General features: G+C 40.8%; 1 protein-coding gene across 1 annotated transcript in view; it reads right to left on the bottom strand.

Moving 5' to 3' along the window:
- Positions 1-3,568: 3,568 nt before the first annotated feature.
- ALPK1 (alpha kinase 1) overlaps positions 3,569-20,726 on the bottom strand; it is a 118,703-nt gene continuing 101,545 nt past the window's right edge. Inside the window, exons 7-15 of the mRNA XM_059066614.2 lie at positions 20,373-20,459; positions 19,539-19,615; positions 18,567-18,662; positions 16,540-16,644; positions 13,724-15,854; positions 10,931-11,084; positions 7,057-7,219; positions 5,361-5,547; positions 3,569-4,240 (exon numbers count right to left, since the gene is read on the bottom strand). Of these exons, the coding sequence (XP_058922597.1) occupies positions 4,041-4,240; positions 5,361-5,547; positions 7,057-7,219; positions 10,931-11,084; positions 13,724-15,854; positions 16,540-16,644; positions 18,567-18,662; positions 19,539-19,615; positions 20,373-20,459 (3,200 nt within the window). The 3' untranslated portion in view covers positions 3,569-4,040. The remainder of the gene's footprint in view (positions 4,241-5,360; positions 5,548-7,056; positions 7,220-10,930; positions 11,085-13,723; positions 15,855-16,539; positions 16,645-18,566; positions 18,663-19,538; positions 19,616-20,372; positions 20,460-20,726) is intronic.

Here is a 20,726-nt window from a genome sequence, read left to right as displayed (position 1 = left end):
GAGCAGAGGACCAGCTAAGCTGTGCCTAGACTTCTGACCCATGGTGACTGTGACATGATAAATGAGTGTTGCTTTGAGCTGCTAAGTGTGTGGTAATTAATTAGGCAGCAAGAGAAAACTAACACACCTTTCCATGCAAGTTTTCATCCCCAATATGAAACTATACTGCCCATATCAAGGTCAGCAGGGCACTCCACAGGGCTAACGTCAACAGTGTAGTTCATAGCCCTCATCTTATCTATCAGCAGCATCTGACACAATTGATCATGCCCTCCTTGATTCATTTTCTTCACCGGATTGAGAGGATGTCCTCTCCTTCATTCTCTTTTTCTCCTTTTAGAACTCCAGCTAGTGATGTTAGACCTTCTCCTTCTTTCCTCCAAATCTCTTAGTCTCTCTTCTATATTTTCTATCCCTTTATCTTTCTGCTGCATTTTGGTTAATTTCTTCACATTTCCCTTCCAACTTAATAAGGCTTACTTGAACTATGCCTAGTCAGCTATTTAACCTTTCTATTAAATTATAAATATCAGTGACTGTATTTTTCACTTTTGAGAAAGTCTGTGGCTCTTTTGAAACCCAGCTGGTCTTTTCCTGTATTTATACAAAGCTTAAAAGTATTTCAGAAAGCTAATACTGGATATTTATTGTTACTTTTATACAAAATATAAGTGTATCACATTAAATAAATGAGTAACAACATTAAGGGGAATGAGAATCAGCAGTTTCTGGGCAGCAATTGCCTCTTAGGGGGAGGAGGAGGTAGAGATCAGGGATGGATCTACTGAAGGATTCAACAGTAGTATTACATTTAATTTCTTAAGCCAGATATATGGGCGTTGGTGTAAATAAATAACAACTTAAAGAGATTTTTTAAATGTAATTTTCTTCAAATTCCTCTCAATAGTTCTATTTCTGCCTTTTGAAATACAGAGATATGTGTTGTTTCAAAATCTTTATTCCTTTCAAATTCCTGACTTTGCTAGTCTCATCTCACTTAGCAGGTATCCTACCTTTTTCACTTCACAAAGAAAAATGTGTTCTGACATATGCTTTCTAATAACTTCTGTTACCTTCAATTTCCAGTTTCTTCACCCATTATTACCCCTTTTTCTTTTATGTTAGTAGAGATATCAATATTTCTTTGTAATATGTTACCAACAAACCATATGTAACGAACTGTGTAAACATCCTGACCTTTTTTTTTTCCGCTTTCATCTTCTACAGCAAGGGTTGACAAAGTTTTTTGGTAAAGGGCCAGACAGTATAAATATTTTTGACTTTGCGGGACAAGTAGTCTCTGACACAACTGTTCCACTCTGCCACTGTAAAACAAAATCAGCCAAAGACAACACATGACTGGGTGAGTGTGACTGTGCTGCAGTAAAATTTTATTTACAAAAACAGATGGTGGCAGGGTTTGACCCATGGGCCAGTTTGCTGATCCCTGGTCTACAACATCCAAAAGGTCACTCTGTTAGTCAGTGGCTTCTTTTTGCTGCCAGCAATCTCTTTTCACTGTCCTCAGGCTCTCACCCAATACATAATTCTATTTCTTCTTGATTTTTCTGCAGGATTTTACACTGTCGAACACTCCTTATATTCATTTCTGATTAGTTTGTTTTATGTAAATCTTGGTTTTCATCATCTCTATCTATCCAGTCCTTTGGAGTTTTCCTGGTATTTTTTCCTTTATATGATCTTACATTTAAAGAACATTTTTGGAGATTTAAAAATATATACAAAAGGGGAAAGACGAGTGTAACGAATTCTTATGTACCCTTCTCCTTGCTTCAAGACTATCAAGAAAAAGCCAAGCATCTTCCACTTTTTTTGGCTTTAGTAGTTTTAAAAGATGTCACTTCATTAATTTTATCTAACACTCAATACACATTAAAAATCCCTAACTGTCCCCAAAATGTTATTTTATTATTGATTTACTCTCCCACTTTTAGTGATGATTGACTGAGGTGTAGAGTCACCTCATTCTAACAAGAGACACTTCTATCGTCAGGAAATTCCAACGGATTTAGGAGCTCTGTGTCAGGAACCAGGGACAGAGACAATATATATATTTTCTGATTTTTCCAAATGGTGGATAGGGTTGGTACAGTGAGCTAATTTGCTTATTCCCTTTCTCAAATGGAAAACTTTAAGTGCTTCACTATTAATTATGATATTCCTTTAAAAAAAAGTTAAAATATCCTTTATCTGATTCAGAACTTTTTCTTTGATGCCTAGTTTGCAAAGAGCTTTTTTGTTTTTTAAATTTTATTTTTTGCAGTACGCAGGCCTCTCACTGTTGTGGCCTCTCCCGCTGCGGAGCACAAGCTCCGGACGCACAGGCTCAGCAGCCATGGCTCACGGGCCCAGCCATTCCGCGGCATGTGGGATCTTCCCAGACCGGGGCACGAACCTGTGTCCCCTGCATCGGCAGGTGGACTCTCAACAACTGCGCCACCAGGGAAGCCCCCAAAGAGCTTTCTTAAACCATAACTGATTTGTCTGCATATTCGAGATTATAATATGATTTTCCTCCTTTATTTTGTTAATAAGATAACTTAAAAATTTTTCTTTAATAAACTTTTGTTAGTTTGGGTTTTTCAAGAAGCCCATGCCAAGAAGGGATTAGACATATAAGGTATTGATTGGGAGAAATGACTGTAAAGGATCGATGGGAGGGAATAGGAGTATGCAGGGAGACCATGATGGAGGTCTGGCACTGTGAAAGGAGAGGGCAAACAGAGGAGGACTGGGCAGGAAGAGTCTCAACAGAGACCACAGCAGAGTTCTAAGAAGGTTCTGGTCAGGCCGATGGGAAGATCTTGTGCATAGTCACCCGTTAGAAGTATTTTGAGCCTGGCGTCCTTGCTTTACTTAGTCACTGCTGAGAGCACACTGGGGGAGCATGACTTCAATTGTGAACACAGTGGTAGATCGAGAGGGGTGCAAGGTGGGGGTGTCAGTCAACTATACTCACCGTTTCAGGAGATCTGAATGGTCCTCACCTGCTCCATGTGCAATTATGAAAAGACATGTGCAGTAAACTCAAACTGAGAAAGGTATAACTATTTAGAATTCAGAACCTGCACGTATGTAGGCCTGAGTCACATCACTAGGTAAGGCACTCAGATTTGCTCAGTAATAGTTAAGGGAAATTTAGAATGAACAGTGGAGGAGGGAGAGAGTGTGTACCAGTTGCAGCCCCGAAGACTAACTACAGTAAGGGAATAGCTCACCAATCTTCTTTCTGGAAACTTCTTTTGGTGAGATCATGGAGGCGCTGATCTCCAAACCTGTGTGAAGCACCAGATCTGTGCGGTGCAAGGGCAGACTGTGGTGGCCATCAAAACACACTGTCTTCCCTCAGACCTCTCACAAGTGTAAATGCACTAGAAGAAAATGTGGGAGGATTAAAAATAACAAAACCCAGAGTAGGGAAGATCTACTGAAGACATACAACCTAGAAGCCATAAAATAAAAGACTGATGAATTCAAGTGTATAAAACAAATTCTGCATGGAAAAAAGGTTCATACAAAGTCAAAAGACAGACAAAAAAGTTGGAATGCATATCACAAAGGCCTGAATTCTTTAATATATATTTAAAGAACTCCTAAATCAATAAGAAAAACACCAGTAGTATCAGTCTTGATGGACAGTGACAAAAGTTCCAAAATTTCCATGGCTTAAGCCAGAAAAGTTTATTTCTCATATGTGTTTTCCGTCCATCGTGGGTCAGTGGGGTTCTCTCCTGTGATTTCCTCATTGCAGGACTTATGCTGATGAGCAGCTATCTCCTGGTATACGCTTGGTAATTGCACAGAGGGAAAGAGACTCTGCCCTGGTGTTGCCCTGGCAATTTAATGTGGGCCTGAAGGTGATACTCATCAATTCCTTTCACAGATCATTGGCTGGAACCAGTCCCATGTTCTCACCTAAACCCAAGGGACCAGGCTGTGCCATTACTGGTGTCCCTGGAAGGAAGGGAGAGCCCGGCATTGGTGGGCAGCACTAAGCGGTCATTATCACTCTAGATAGTCTATGAATTATTTGGTTTCTCAATTGAAGGTCTTGTCAAAGAAAGGCGATGGCATATTTCATTACATTCCACATGCTGGTTATTAAAGAAGTAAAAAATTCCTCTCTTTCCAAAATTGGTAGTGACATCTTTCTGATCAACAGAGTGAATCTGGGGGTCTGTGAGGTAGATGAGCCCTTTTCCATTACCAGTCACCCAACCTAAAAGAGAAATATGTAGGTCTGAGAATTAAATCCTCTATAAATGTCAGTAAAGTGTTTCTGAAAAAAAATATATGTATAATATATACAAGACACTTTAAAAACCTGATCATCCTCTGGTTTATGATAAATAAATCTCTGTTAAGGGATGTGGTGTTGCATATTCCAATTATTGCTTTAAGAAGAATAATTAAATATTGGGTAATTAAATTTGGCAAATATGACATACCAGACCCAGGAATTAGAGAGCAATAACATGCACTTAGTATAATTATTAAATCACAATATTTTCATGATTCAGAAGTTTCTTTAATGCTTCACTCATTAATTTATACAATCCTCTGTTCATTTACCAAATATTTATTGAGTGTACACACTGTATAAAACACTGTTTTGGGTGCTGGAGATACAGCAGTGAACAAGTTAGTAAAAAATCTCTGTACTCATTTGTGTAACATTCTTGTGAAGGGGGACAGATTAATAAACAATATAAGTAAAATATGTAATATAACAGAGAGATGATAAATGCTATGGGAGGGGGATAGAAATGATCTTGGAGGATGGTCATAGAACCTTTACTAGAAATAATTATAATAAAACTCATTTATCATTTAAATGAAGTATAGAATAATGAAATTTAAATGTTAATACAGATTTTAAAGGAAGTTAGATTCAAGTACACAGAGCTTTCTGTTCCATAATGATTCCAATTATGAAACCCAGTATCACACCTGTAATAAAGGTAAAGAGCTAGAGGAAAGAAAGTGTGGAAAGACTTTGACACATTAAAACATGCAGTCATAAGAAACCTATATCACTCAAATCCACTTGAGTGAAATTTTAAAAAAAGCTGTTACGGATTTGCTCTAGAATGAAGCCTAAGAGAATGTGAGCCAGATCTTCTCACTGATTATTTGACACCTTAGACACTTGTAGAAAGCTTTAAACATTTTTTCTAGGCATCATTTGCTACATACAGCAAAACTGATTAATTCCAAACAGTAGCCTATGCACTGAACAATCTATTTATTAAATAATGATTAGTAGACCTAGTAACAAAGCCTCACGTTTACATATAAATAATACTAAAAATAAAAAAATAATTCCCAGTTTCACATACCTTGTAAATCGACCACAACATCTCTATGATTGGAAAACTCATAAGAAAAGTGGCCGTAAGCCAAGCCATATTCTGTGGCTTTGTATTCTGTTTTCACCACTTTCGTGTTATTTGACAATTTTACAAATTCTCCCAGCATGTAAGGTTCCACACTGACACAACCTTTTATTGCCTTGCCCTCTAAAATCTGAAAAGTAGAAATGGGAGACAGTATAACAATGGTGAAGGTCATGGTCTTTGACGTCAGAAGATCTCAATTTGAACCCAGGCTTTGCCACTTAGGAGCACTATTACTTCTCTAGATTTTGGTTTTCTTATTTGTAAAGTGGGTGTAATAATAGCTATAGGACCATTAAAAGGATTATATGAGACCATGCATGTAAAGTGGTTAACATGTATGTGGCATATAATGGAACCTAAAATTTTTATTATTCTTTTATTAAAAAGTGCAAATAAAAGTTAGTCCATGAAGTGACCTATCCTAGGGGGCTGGCTTGCCAGGGCATGTAGCTAGATCATGCACTGTGACTCTGGGTTGGAATATCAGCTCAAGCATTTTTGTGCAATGTGATCTATTTTGTAGACTGTAGATCTATTTTGTTTCAAAGGTTAATGTTTGTTTGTTAAATGCTCAGCATAGTGCTTCACATAAAGAAATTGCAAAATAGATAACAGCTATTATTAAATAAGTAATAAAAAATATGTGTCTAAAAATATCTCTGGCCAAAGTAAAAAAAAAATTCTTTAGGGTGTAAATGTGCTAAGATCCAGCATCTCTGGGGAAGCAGGGTATTCTTAATCCAAAGAAGAGAAATGTCAGTGGGGATGAGTGCCTTTGCATATTTAAACAGGTATCATAGTGAAGAAGGATTGGTCTCAATGGTCCCAGAGGGAAGAGCTACAATCCAGGTAGAAATTAGAAGATGACAGATCTGGGCCAACTTCCTAACAACTGGAATTATTTAAAGTAAAAAAAAACATAATTATTTTTTTCTTACTGAAGATGTTTAAGCTATGACTTAGTTATCACTTGATTGTAAGGGGTGGGGGTCAATGAATATGAAACAGGATTTCTGCATCACGTTGAGGGAATAATTTGTATTAGATATGATCTTTAGGGTCCTTTCTCTCTCTCTAGAAGGACAAAGACAACACAAAGGAAAAGTATACTAAAAATGCTAACTCGACCATGAGGGACCAGGTACCAGGATCAACAGATCTTCAAATGTGACTTGAAGGATCCAAATGATGCATCAGGGTACAGAGGGTCGTATTTCTTACATATCTTACAAGTAGTTGAAGCAGAGGAAGTAGATGCAGGAAGCTGGTAACTGAGTTTATTGAATTTTACCAGAATGATGGTGGAGGTAGACGAATGGTAGGTTGGCAATAGAAATCTAACCTAATATATATTTACAGTCCTGCTTAATCAAACTCTTTTTTTTTTTTTTTTTTTTTTTTTTTTTTTTTTTTGCGGTACGCGGGCCTCTCACTGCTGTGGCCTCTCCCATCGCAGAGCACAGGCTCCGGACGTGCAAGCTCAGAGGCCATGGCTCACGGGCCCAGCCGCTCTGCGGCATGTGGGACCTTCCCGGACCGGGGCACGAACCCATGTCCCCTGCATTGGCAGGCGGACTCCCAACCGCTGCGCCACCAGGGAAGCCCCTAATCAAACTCTTGATATCTTTAATCTTACCAGTAATATTGAGGATGGTATATAGAATATCTGTGTATGAATATTTTGTTCATAAAGTCTCTTGTTAAATTCTGTCACATAGTGCTGTGCAGTCATCTGCCTCTCCACATCGATGAAGTGGTGCCAGAGCCCCTTCTGCTCCTTGTATTCTTTCCCAACATATCTGTGAGTGGAGAAAAACCACACAAAGAAATGCATACAGTAAGAAAGAAGAGATCAAGAGAGATATGCAAAAATGCTTGAAAGATGTTACTCTTTCTCCACCTTAGACTGTTAATGTTATCTTATCTCATGACTCAAATAATTTTGTAAGAGCCACCTGAACACTGGAACATAATTCATATTAGCTGATGGATGGTTAAGTCTACGTGTCAACTTGATTTGTCCACAGGGTGCCTAAATATTTGGTCAAACATTATTCTGGGTATTTCTGTGAGGGTGTTTCTGGATGAGTTTAACATTTAAATCAATAGACTGAGTAAAGTAGGCTGCCCTCCCTAATGTGAGTGGGCCTCATCCAGTTGAAGGGACAAATGGAACAAAAGGCTGACCTTCTTTCAAGTAACAGAATTCTTGCCTGACTGCTTCTGAGCTGGGACACTGATCTTTTCCTGCTTTGGGACTTGAACTGAAACATCATCTCCTCTTGGGTCTCAAGCCTGCTGGCCTTTGGACTGGAACTACATATCATCAGCTCTCCTGGATCTCCAGCTTGCCAATTATAGATGCTGAGACTTGCTAGCTTCCATAATTATGGGAGTCAATTCCTAAAAATAAATCTTTATATATATATATATATATATATATATATATATATATATATGTATATACACACACACACACACACACACACACACACACACACACACACACGCACACACATATACCTTACTGGTTTTTTGTGTTTCTTGAGAATCCTAATACACTGACCCCAGATGATACTCATTTTAAAGAGAAAGTGTCCACTTAGTGTAGCAGTTCACCAGACTTCTTCGGTAAAGTCAAGGGAGCCAGCATGGGTATTGGAAAGTGCATGGACTCTGGAAGCAGATCTTTCACTCCCTGCAGCATGACCTTGTATTAGGTCAACTAATCGATCTGAAGGTTTCCTCTACCCTTTCCTTTTATAGTTACTTTATCTGTACAAATACTTGTTTTCCATCATCACCTATTATGTGCACAACACTTTTTTTTTTTTTTTTTTTTTTTTTTGTACGCGAACCTCTCACTGTTGTGGCCTCTCCCGTTGCGGAGCACAGGCTCCGGACGTGCAGGCTCAGCGGCCATGGCTCACGGGCCCAGACGCTCCACGGCATGTGGGATCTTCCCGGACCGGGGCACGAACCCGCGTCCCCTGCATCGGCAGGCGGACTCCCAACCACTGCGCCACCAGGGAAGCCCCTGCACAACACTTTTTATCCTACTTGGGATTCACTGTGATTCCTGTATTTGAAGATTAGTATATTTTGGCAGTTCTGGAAAATTGTCAGAAATCATCTATTAAAATAGTAATTCTCGGGCTTCCCTGGTGGCGCAGTGGTTGAGAATCCGCCTGCCGATGCAGGGGTCACGGGTTCGTGCCCTGGTCCGGGAAGATCCCACATGCCGCGGAGCGACTAAGCCCGTGAGCCATGGCCGCTAGGCCTGCGTGTCCGGAGCCTGTGCTCCGCAACGGGAGAGGCCACAGCAGTGAGAGGCCCGCATACCACAAAAAAAAAAAAAAAAAAAAAAAAAAAAAAATAGTAATTCTCTTCTATTTGCTCTGTAACCTTTTTCTGGTCAGATGTATGTTAGACCCTTTCACTCCATCTTCCCTTTCTCTTCTTCTCTCTTTTATTTCCATCTCAGATCCTCCTATCATGTATTCTGGTATATTAGTTGCTTAGAACTGGTGTAGCAAAGTGCCACAACGTGGGTGGCTTAAACAACAGAAACGAATTTTTCTCACAGTTCTAGAGTCTGTAAGTCTAAGATCAAGGTGTCAACAGAGCCATGCTCCCTCTGAAGGCATTAGGGAAGGATCTTTTCCAGGCCTCTCTCCTGGCTTCTGATAGTTCCTGCTTGGTGGCAGTGTAACTACAACTTTCACATGCATTCTCCCTGTGTGTGCCTATCTCCAAATTTCCTCTTTTTATAAGGATACCAGTCATAGTGGATGATGGACCTATCCTACTCCAGTATGAACTCATCTTAACTAATTACATCTGCAATGACTCCATTTCCAAATAAGATCACAGTCTGAGGTACTTGGGGTTATAACATCAACTTGAATCTGGGGTTGGAGGGACACAATTATACCCGTAACACCTGGCTTCACCACTTTGACGTGTGAATTGGTGCAGGTTTCTTAACATCTCTGTGTCTCAGTTCCCTCATCTGTAAGATGGGGATAGTAACACAGTAGTAACTACCTCATAGGGTTTTTTGAAGATTAATTAAATTAGTATATCAATGACTTAAAACAGGGCTTGGGAAGTAGTAAGAAATGTACATGTTTACTATTATTATTATCATCAACAACCTTTTCAAGAAATGTATTTCTACTATTTAAGAGTCACCCAATTTCTCTCTTTTTTTCTCTTCCTATTTATTTCTTAGATTTTTTGGATTTGGCTAAAGATCAAGGTCTACATCAAATTAAAAGTCTTGCCTATAGGTCCTTTAAAATACACACATGGTATAAAATTAGGCCTTAAACCCAATGAGTACCACCTGTGATCACTAATTTTCAGGTGCGTTTTTGCTTAAAGTTGTCATCAAGAACTAAGGCCAAACAAAAACTTTCCAGGTTATTTGCCTCAGTGGGGGTGGCATTTCTTTAAATAACCTATTTTTGAGCATGTAGTCATTCCTGTGTCCCTGCTTTATATCGGTGGTCTCTATGCATGGACCTAGAGACTGTCATACAGAATGAAGGAAGTCAGAAAGAGAAAAACAAATATCGTATATTAATGCATATATGTGGAATCTGAGAAAACTGGTATAGACGACCTTATTTACAAAGCAGAAATAGAGACACAGATGTAGAGAACAAATGCATGATACCAAGGAGGAAGGGGGGACATGAATTGGGAGACTGGGACTGACACATATACACTATTGATACCATGTACAAAATAGACAACTAATGAGGACCTACTGTACAGCACAGGGAACTCTACTCAGTGCCCAGTGGTGACCTAAATGAGAAGGAAATCCAAAAAAGAGGGGATATATGTATATGTATAGCTGATTCACTTTTCTGTACAGTAGAAAGTAACACAACATTGTAAAGCAACTATACTCCAACTGGGGGGAAAAAAAAATATATATATATATCCGTGGTCTCCAAACTCATCCCCTTCCATGTGTAACTTCTGTCACTAGCTGTTCTCTCATCCCTCCCCTGCCCAAAACTTCTATGGAGGGTGTCTTAAGGATTCAGTATTCACTTATATCCCTGGATATGCTTCAACCCTGGCCTTAGAGGATTTTTCTGCCTTTTTTTGCAGGCTCACCCATTTACTTAGAAGTATGGCTTGCATAGTTTAGCCTTTCTTGCCAGCATTTTTAGTGACAGTGTTTAAGACTCTGTGGCCTGTCATATAGCCAGGAACACTATTTTTCTTATCTGTACAATGGGGTTTAATGTTCCCTAATGGGTTTGAAATCATATATATAAAACATCCAGCCCAATGGCTGACATAACGTGAGTCCTCCATATATGATAACTGTTATTAACTAACTAATGAGGAGGAGGAAAAAGGAGTTGAATTCTGAAAACATATATTTTAGCCATTTTTTCAGCCCTTTCAAAGTCTCATAAACAATTACTTAACAGAAGGGAAAAATCAGCCCTTTTTACATTAGTGATATAGGTGCTTTTAAGCAATACCTTCCCAGAGTTTCTTCTTGATGAAGATGATATACCCAAAATGCATTCCTTTGTCTGCCTTTCTTCTTCACATTCAGGTAGTCCCCCAAATACACAACAGTTTCCTGGGCTGTCCATAGTTCAGATTTCTTGGAATATCTCAACAAAAGAGCATCTTGAAAAAAAGATAAGATGAATATTGATCTTATTTTTCAAAAAGATCTTACAATTCATGGATAAAATTGAAGTAACACAGGTCCCAGTCCAGCTCATTTGAAGTATTCAATTTTTTAATGTATTTTCTCAAACTTTATCCTATTCTATGACTATTACTAAAAAGTTAGTGAAGTACGATAAAAAGGTAAAGCTTGAGAAATTACAATGAAGTATAGCCTTTGGTTCACAAAATCTCGTTTGTGATGGCAACTTATTAAGGTCAGAGCTTCTGTATGAAAGTAATGGAAAATAAAAGGGCTTTGTAAACAGCAAAATCCCAGAGACCATCTTGGAACAAGTGATAAGTGTGTACATCTTCTTCTAATTATCTGGGGACCTCAAATAATAGAGGCTGCTACCTATGCCAGATCACACAGATAGAAATAAATTGAATAATTCTACCCCAAAGGTTCCTGGCAACTCCAGGAATCCTAGATTGCATATGAAAGTGCACCCTAGTTTTCTCTTACATATTTTGTTTAAGTTGGGAAAGTCCAGGAACTACTGAGAAAATATAGCTACTGTACAAAGATGCAAACTCACTGAAAAAGGAAAAGATAAGAGGAAAAAGTAAGGGTTGTTTCCACCTTAAAGAAAGGAAGACCAATGCTAGCAAGAAAACATCTCTTTAAGGGGGAAGACCAACACGAACCCTAAGGAAGAAATGCAACATTTGGGGATCAAAGTTAAAGTGAAGTGAACAAAGACTTCCAGTGTCTAGGTTGTGATAAAGGGTAAATGAACAGGAGACTCGGGAGAGAAAATACTTAAAGTGAGATAAACCCACATGTCTGGGATCGGGAAGGGAGATGACCGGGTTGGGGGAGAAGGTGATCGCGGTTGGGTGACTCAATCAGAGAAGCTGGGGAAGGAAACGGAAGGTGAGCTGCTTGCACACACACATAAAAAGGGCAGTGAACTGAGGGAAGAAGCAAGGAGAGAATGCATAACTTGTTCAGTTTTTTCAACTTTGGGCCTTGCTTCCTCCAATGAGTTTTTTCACCCATAAATTGGCACACAGACAAAACAATAAGGCAGCTACCTAACTCTCAGAAATATGATTTTGAAACTGCAGAATCTCGCAGTAAGCAGGGAAACCCTCTTATTAGAAAATTTTGCTTCTTTTGGCAACAACCTGATCTATCTTTTAGTCTGACTTCAAGGTGGCAGGCAAAACACTGAAATACTTTGAAACAGAAGTTCTTTACACTGGCTTTACACAAAGTCACTGGGGAGCTCTTAAAAAATACGGATGCCTGGATCACATCACAGACCCATGAGACTGGAATCTCTGGGGTGAGGCACTGCAAGTTTAAAAAAGCTAAAAAGCCTCTTGGGAGATTCTCAGGACTTCCCTGGTGGCGCAGTGGTTAAGAATCCGGCTGCCATGGGCTTCCCTGGTGGCGCCGTGGTTGAGAGTCCGCCTGCCGATGCAGGGGACACGGGTTCGTGCCCCGGTCTGGGAAGATCCCACATGCTGCGGAGCGGCTGGGCCCGTGAGCCATGGCCGCTGAGCCTGCGCGTCCGGAGCCTGTGCTCCGCAACGAGAGAGGCCACAACAGTGAGAGGCCCGTGTACCGCAAAAAAAAAAAAAAAAAAGAATCCAGCTGCCAATGCAGGGGACACGGGTTTGAGCCGTGGTCTGGGAAGATCCCACACGCTGCAGAGCAACTAAGCCTGCGACAACTACTGAAGTCTGCACCTCTACAGCCCGTGTTCCACAACAAGAGAAGCCACCACAATGAGAAGCCTGTGCACCACAAAGAAGAGTAGCCCTCGCTCGCCGCAACTAGAGAAAGCCCGCGTGCAGCAATGAAGACCCAAAGTAGCCTTAAAAAAAAAAAAAAAAAGCCTCTTGGGAGATTCTCATGCGATACCAGTGTTGAGAACTACTACTTTAGTATCCAGTGCTCAGCAATCTACATAGTTTGTTTCCTCCGAAATGCATTTTACAATAGTTTTTTTTTTCTCATTCAAATAATTCTTCAGTACCTTGGAGGGCATTACAATGTGATCCTCTGGGCTAAGAGAAGAACCTTCTTTTGTCTTCGTCCCAGCTTTCCACCACTTCTAAGCTGTGCTGAACATGCTGATGGCTGGGTGGCCCCAGCCGAGGCTTCCTGCCAGGGGAAGAGACCCTGCGCTGTTCCTTAAGCAGGAAGCAGTTGCTAATTGTACCTGATCAATCCATTGACTGGCGAGAAACCACTTAGGACAGGTGTGAACATCTCTGCCCACTAGAAGGATGATGTGTAACTAGGTCAAACCCCATCTCCCTAGGATTTGAATGGGAAAAATAAGAGAAAAATCAGCTGGTTGGTAATGAGAATCAGTGGAGGAGACAAATGCTGCGTGTATATGGCATCCAGAGCTGTTTTAAGCCCTGACTGATGACTGCTCCCGAGTCCTGTAAGATTCTCCCTTACTGCCTTGTGCGTCTTTATAGCAGGGAAGAAGGTCCCTGAACTACACATTTCTCTATATATTCACAAAGCATAACAGGGGTCGATATCTTTCATGAGCTTTAAGTGATCTACATAACAAGAGCTTCAGAGGGCCCTGAACATGCAGAGATGCTTCCTGAAAGGCTGTACTTACTATGTGCTCCATGGAGTTGCCTGGACTTAAAAACTCCTGTATTCTCCAGTCTCTGGAACAGCCAATCATGCCTCACCCCTGCCAAGAGTTTTTCTAAGTCATCAGGCTGCAGGGTGCGAGCCTTAAGGATCTTTTGCGTTGTCATTCCTGGCAATGAAACAAAAGAACTTCCACTGGAATTCAGAAAGGACCATGGGTTTTCTCCCTCAGAAGAACCACTGGAAATTGCAGGTGATTCCAACCACCATGCCAAGGACGAGCTGGAGCTCTGGCTGCAGTTTAGCAGGTTTCCAGGTTCATTTGCTTCCTCTGTGGTAGTGCAGTCCTCGCTGAGGACAGGGATGGAAGTGTTACCACTTACCGAGGAACTGGGGATCTGGGCTCCCTGACCACGCAGCTGCCTCAGAGCACATGGTCTGTGAGAGCCATGTATGCTTGTGGCGTGAACATCTGTGCTGTCCAGCAGTTGGCTCTCCTCATCCACCGTGGAGGCATCAGGATCAATGCCCTGCTCTTTGACTGAGCCACCACTTTTCCTTGAGTCAGGATTTTGTACAAGCCAACGAGGAGTGAAAGTGCTACATGCTATCATGGAATTTTTGCCCAGAGGCTCATCCACAACTATGTGGAAGTCTACGGGCATATCTTCTGCTCTCTCTGCTGTTTCTTCTTCTGGGTCGACCCAGCAGGGGCTATCTTTAAATGTGGGACCTGTGTCTCCTTTGATTTCTTCTCTCTTCTCTTCATGCCTGTCTTTGGCGTCACAGTTGATTTCTGGAAACTTATCAATTATTTCAAAGGTTTCTTCTTCTTGGATTGAAGGATATGTGGCCATGTTCTTGGGCCAACCAGAATCAGAAGACCAAGAAGCAGAACCAAATGAGGGTCTGGAATGAGCAGAAGTATTTCTGGACCCCACATTTCCGGCTTCCCACATACCTTCTGGAGCTCCTTTTAACAGCCCTGCACCTGAGGCCAACAAAGTGCCTGCTGTGTTATGAGGAGGAAAAGTTGTCAAGGGCATGGGCTTGTGTAGCTGACTTTGAGAAGACTCTAAACTGTCATCCCTGGACACCTGGAGAGAGAGACCATGAAGCTCTGAAGACAGTGGATGTACAGCTCTGCTCTCCCCATCGATCTCCAGTTCTTCTGCCAGGGCAGTGGAACACTGAGTGTCCACATGATGTTCTTCCTTGCTAGGCTCTCTTCTGGCTGACATATCACCAACGTGGTAATTCACTTCCTCCCAGCTTGTAGAAGAACTACACCCTGAAAACTTGCTGCAAGAACTGGAGCTCTGGCTGTCGCTCAGAGACTTGTTCAAAACAGCTCCCCCACCACTGCTATGGTCTGCTGCTTCAGCCTCAGTCTCCACATCTTCATCCACGCAGACTCGAAATGCATCAGAACCGGCCCAATTTCTCCTTCCTACCCTCCTGAGTTTCTCCCAACCATTCTTAGCCATTTGGGAGGAAGACATTACCATGTCTTTTTCAAAACGTGGTTTGTCCTCAGTAGTACTCACAGTATCTATGTTTTTTGTTTCTGTTTTTAGATCAGTGATACAGACTCCTGTTTTTGTACCTTTCTGTTTATTTTTGTTGTTTCCACAAGTGCTTTCAAATATGTCACACACTGAAGTGTGGTGCTGTGAATAGGTTTCAATAATTTTTTGGAAATCCACTTGCCCATGCAAGATGGGTTTCTCCAACCCACACTTGAAACCCTCTGGAACATAAGACTTGTCATCTAAATTTGAGAAGCTTTGAACTTGTAACTGTTCCTTCACCCTGGTGATAACAGACATGATTTCCTGAGAGACAGCTTCTCTCTCCTGACTTCTGGAGGAAGTACTGAAAGTATACAGCTTTCCCATAGCTTCACTACAGAGCTGACTTGCTGTGTGGACCGTCTCCATCTCCCCATAGAGCCTCTGGTGCACCGTGGTGAGACCGAAAGCAGCTTTGAGAAAACTATGGAGCTCCTGTTTTCCAGTAACTGGTTCATCACATTTCTTGGTAAGGAGGGCAATTTCAAAGGCCTCTTTGGCTTCACACAGATATGAATTTTTCATTCCTGGAGGACAGTCACTAGAACTACTATATGACAACAGGCATGTGCCGCGAATATTCTGAGGAAAATACCAAATACAAAATCAGACACTGAATTGGAAACTGGAGGTGAATCAGGGAAAACTTTTCATCCCTGGAGGACAGTCATTAGAAATATCATAAAAAAATAAGCATGTGCCATGGAAAAGTACAGAAACTACCAGCTACCATCCTACTGTAGCCCTGATACTTTTTGATCAAAGACGATAAATTTGTTATTGTTGCTATTGTTAGTTTTAGCAAACAGAGTCTATACGTGGAATGTGGACATAATAATTTTGCTATATACAAACATCATTTGTTTAATAATAGTCGAAACAATAGATTAGTGGCTTCCAAAACCCTCTGTGGATTTGAATCACCTGGGCAGTATTTCATAATGAAAGGTTTCTGGGTACAAATCCCAGGGATACATTTAGTGGATTTAGGATAGAGCCCAAGAATATGTATTTTGAAAGGGCTTTTAGGTGATTCTGACATGCTTGGGAACCATTGTTCTAGAGCAGATAACATCAAATCCTCCAGCTGTATTAACTTAGCTCCCACCAGGATGTCTCTACTCTGACTGATAAAACCTTTACATATGTGAGGTCTGACCACAATTATCTAATGATATACACAAAGCCTATTTTAAGGTTAGACCCTTCCCTCCCACCAGTTACATCTGTCACTGGAGAGAGAAGCAGTGAGGGTTGCACTGTTTACCATAGCCGTGAGCACGAAGAGAGGCGTGTAGGGACTGAAGGCAGCTGCCAGCTTGCAGGCTTCAGCGGCTGACAGCAAATGGTGGTCAAACTCCTTCAGCAAGCCCTGTGAGAAAACAGGAGGCCGAGTGTACTGTTGACAATTATTGATCCATTAGCAAAAGACAGGCTATAAAATTCCTTTGCTTTTCTTTCAAGATTCTGAGGCATGCCCTGCGCCTCATCACAACCATTTCAGAACAGGGCCAAGAAAGAGTAAGTGGGTCAAAAGACCCCAGGACAGTGACTGCCCTTTCCCCCACACCCATACATCATCCATCCCCAACTTGTACCGCAGAGAAGGCCTCAAATGTGCAAACATTCACACCTGCCTGCCTGTGCAAAGTAATTCAGACAAGTTTCTTTGGAGGATCGTGCAGCTCTTTGTTCACAGAACTCTGCACATTTTGCAGTCAGATTCACTGATGATTTCTGCATTGTTCTTGGCAAAGGGCCCTTTAATGTACGATTTCACAGCAATAAGATTCAATCATTTATTCAGAAATATGTATTGAGTACCTCCATGTGCCAGGCACTGTTCTAGCCATGAAGGAGAGAGCAGACAGTGAGCCTGCAATAAGCTTATTTCCTGTTAAGGGGAGATCAGTCAATACACAAAATAAGTAAAATGCGTAGTATATGAGATGGCAGCAAGTGTTCCAAAGGAAAATAAAGTGAGAAGAGGTTGAGGAGGTCCAAGGCAGAAGGGCAGTTTGCAATGTTAAATAGTCCTCAGCGACAACTTCACTGAACAAGGGGCATAACCCTTTTCCTGTGTTTTGGTCTGACAGCAAAAGCAACATTTTGCTAAGATTCAGATTGCTAGCAGCAAGCTGTATGTGTTCTTATGCTACACTAATTAGTACTGAGTACAGTTACTGTTGCTGCTTTGGTATTTTTTTTTAAATAAATGTATTTATTTTATTTATTTATTTTTGGCTGCATTGAGTCTTCGTTGCTGTGCTCAGGCTTTCTCTAGCTGCGGTGAGCGGGGGCTACCCTTCGTCTACGGTAAGCGGGCTTCTCATTGAGATGGCTTCTCTTGTTGCGGAGCACGGGCTCTAGGCGCACGGGCTTCAGTAGTTGCGGCTCGCGGGCTCTAGAGCTCACGCTCAGTAGTTGTGGCGCACGGGCTTAGTTGCTCCGCAGCATGTGGGATCTTCCCGGACCAGGGCTCGAACCCATGTCCCCTGCACTGGCAGGCGGATTCTTAACTGCTGGCCTCCAGGGAAGTCCTGCTTTGGTATTTTAAAAAAGGCAGTAATTGATGATACCGTTAAAAATCTCAATTTCAGTGCAGTGCAGGAGAGAAGTCAATGTCTGTGCGATGCTCCAAACTGGTTAGAGACCTGCTTCTGCTCCCAGTTCTCTTTCTTACTGATTGTACAAGTTGCAGAGGTCACTTAGTTTCTCTGGACCTTAGTTTATTTTTCTCTAAAATGGGACTGACACATTTTGCTCTACCTACCTCATAGGTAGATGTGGTGTATGTGGATCACATACATATATACACACACTTTTTGAATTATAAAGCAATATACAAATATTTGTAATCATTATTATCACAGATAAGAGCCTGAGCAAGCGACTGATGCTCTGATTTGAACAGATGGTAATTAAAGTCTTAAAGTTATTACCCCTTTACTTTGTCATTGAGATAGCCCAAGTGTGGAAACTGCATTTTGTGATAATTTGAAAGGAAATCACGGGGTTCAAAGCATTTATCACTTTGATTTCATTCATTCATTCATCCATCAGTCTTTTTTTCCCCAGTACCCTCTGTAGGTCTGGTACTGTGCTAGGTGCTGGGATAATAAAGCCAAAGAGGACACCATAGGAACTGTCTCCAGGACTGCTCACATTACTTGCAGAGGGGAGACACTGTGCCCCATGACTCCTGGAGAGAGAACTAACCAAGCGCCAAGAATAATGCTGACGGTTTTGCAGGTGATGCCACTCTGCACAGTGGTTTTGACAAATGATAGTTACCAAGTTAATTTCAGGATTGCTTTTAAACTTTTCATAATCTTTCCTGCTCATGGAAACAAAGATATCTGCCAGTATACCTAGTGATGTGGAAATGCCCTGTAAGGAAATACAAACAAAACACAGATTAGGAATTCACAGTCAATTGTTGCTCTCATCTCAAGGCCTAAAGTCAATGATTAGCCTTCTAAATAAACCACTGCTTATTATTATTACTATTGTTATTATGACACTCTGGATACTTCTCAACCGGATGTCACCGGGCTTGAAAGATCATCACATCCTGAGGACATGGGAGTAGTGCAAACTCAGCTATTTCTTAGTTGGGCTTCACTGGATTGTTCAACACTAACTTGTCCATACTTCTAGGCATAATGAATTGGCCCAAGCAAGAGTCCTCACACCCCATTCCACCTGTGCTGTTAAAAGGACTGTAGGCAGCAGTGCTGCTGGCACAGCTCGGGAAGACGTATAACCCAAAGCTTCAATTAACAAGGAGAATATTCTCACAGAGTCAGAAAGAATGAAAACATCAAGTAGGAAGGCAAATGTCGCTTCTCAATTTCTTGAATAAAGATGCTGTGTAAACAGTTAATCGAAGTCTTTTCCCACTCAACTCAAGAAAAATGATTTTACATATAAGCAACTTGACCATCTCAACTTTGCTATGGAATTAGGTAAAGGCTAAATATATAATAAAATAGGTATCAAAAATAAATGGATTGGTAGAAATAAATGCATAAATAGTTACAAATATATATAGAAATACTAAATATATGCCAGGCATCTAGCTGTGAATGAGGACAAGCAAGACACTAGAAGGAAGTTACCAAATGTTCCTGGTCCGATGCCTGTGTAGAATCAACAAAAACAGGACCAATAAAATTGATAAATGATAAACTGAATTGTGCCATAAGGAGATAATCTTTCAAAGACAAGTATAGGAAATGAGAAAATAAGCACTAGACAAACCACCTTTTTATCTGGCTGAGGAAGTGTCAGATAGCCTATGATTGAGGCCCGTATTAACTCTGCCGCTTCGTACCACATTCCTGTAAAAAAAGGAGGAGATGGGAAAAACTGCTAGTATCTACGAGTATCTGTGCTCTTGTGTCAGAAAATACCTTTAAAAAATAAAACAGAAAGAAGATTCATTGGATTTTGTTAAGAAAATATATGACTAGATTAGATTGACAGTAATCAGCAGATAGCAATCTGCTGGAAAAACAGCAATCTGTTTTTCCAGTTGGTTTAATACAGATAATTTTTCCCTTTCACAGGGAAACAGTAAGAAATAGTATATATTACCTGTGTACATATAAGATATATTAATATAGAAATAATTTTCTCCATTATTTACAAGATAACAATTACCATCCTCTGATAAATTTCAAATACATTAGTCTGCATTTTAAAGTATAATTAGGGTCCTATAAACTTTGCTTGTAAAACTCAGGAATACCTTCCCAGGAAGGAATGGGTAAGCTGTCAGGGTGGGTTTCGAATAAGGTGTCACTATATCAAACGGAGTCCTAATGAGCTGAGAGCCAGATGCCAGAAATAATACCGAGAATCCTGTGGTTAACAGTCATAATATACAACTGTAAATTTCTTTAACAAAACTCAACAGAAAAATATTTTGTTTTGTTAATGTTCATAACATTCCTGGTATCTTAAGTGTCATTCTCTTTTCCATAAGGAAACTAAGGGAAGTGGGGATGAACTGTATCAACCAGATACAATGAGAAAAGTCCATAGTAAAATCTTGTAGCCTGACTTGGTAAATGAGTCTTGAGAGGATGACTGTACCTAACTTCTGCAGAATTTGCCCTCTGATCTGTATGCAGACCGACTGCACCAGGACCTTGTCGCTTTCATTTCTGTACAGCCAGGTACCTACAATAAAGAGGAAAAAAAGAAAAGCATTTTTGGCCTTGAATTATTAAAAAAAATTTTTTTTTAATTAATGTTTATTTATTTTGGCTGCACCGCTAAGCATGTGGGATCTTAGTTCCCTGACCAGGGATCGAACCTGTGCCCCCTGCAGTGGGAGCATGGAGTCTTAATCACTGGACCTCCACGGAAGTCCCTGGCCTTGAATTATTAAAGAAATGGCCTGGTGAAATAAAACGATTTTCATAGAAGCCTTAATGAACACATGTG

The sequence above is a fragment of the Kogia breviceps genome, chromosome 6 (genome assembly GCF_026419965.1).
Source record: "Kogia breviceps isolate mKogBre1 chromosome 6, mKogBre1 haplotype 1, whole genome shotgun sequence".
Classification (NCBI taxonomy): domain Eukaryota; kingdom Metazoa; phylum Chordata; class Mammalia; order Artiodactyla; family Physeteridae; genus Kogia; species Kogia breviceps.
This window is presented reverse-complemented; position numbering and strand designations above follow the sequence as displayed.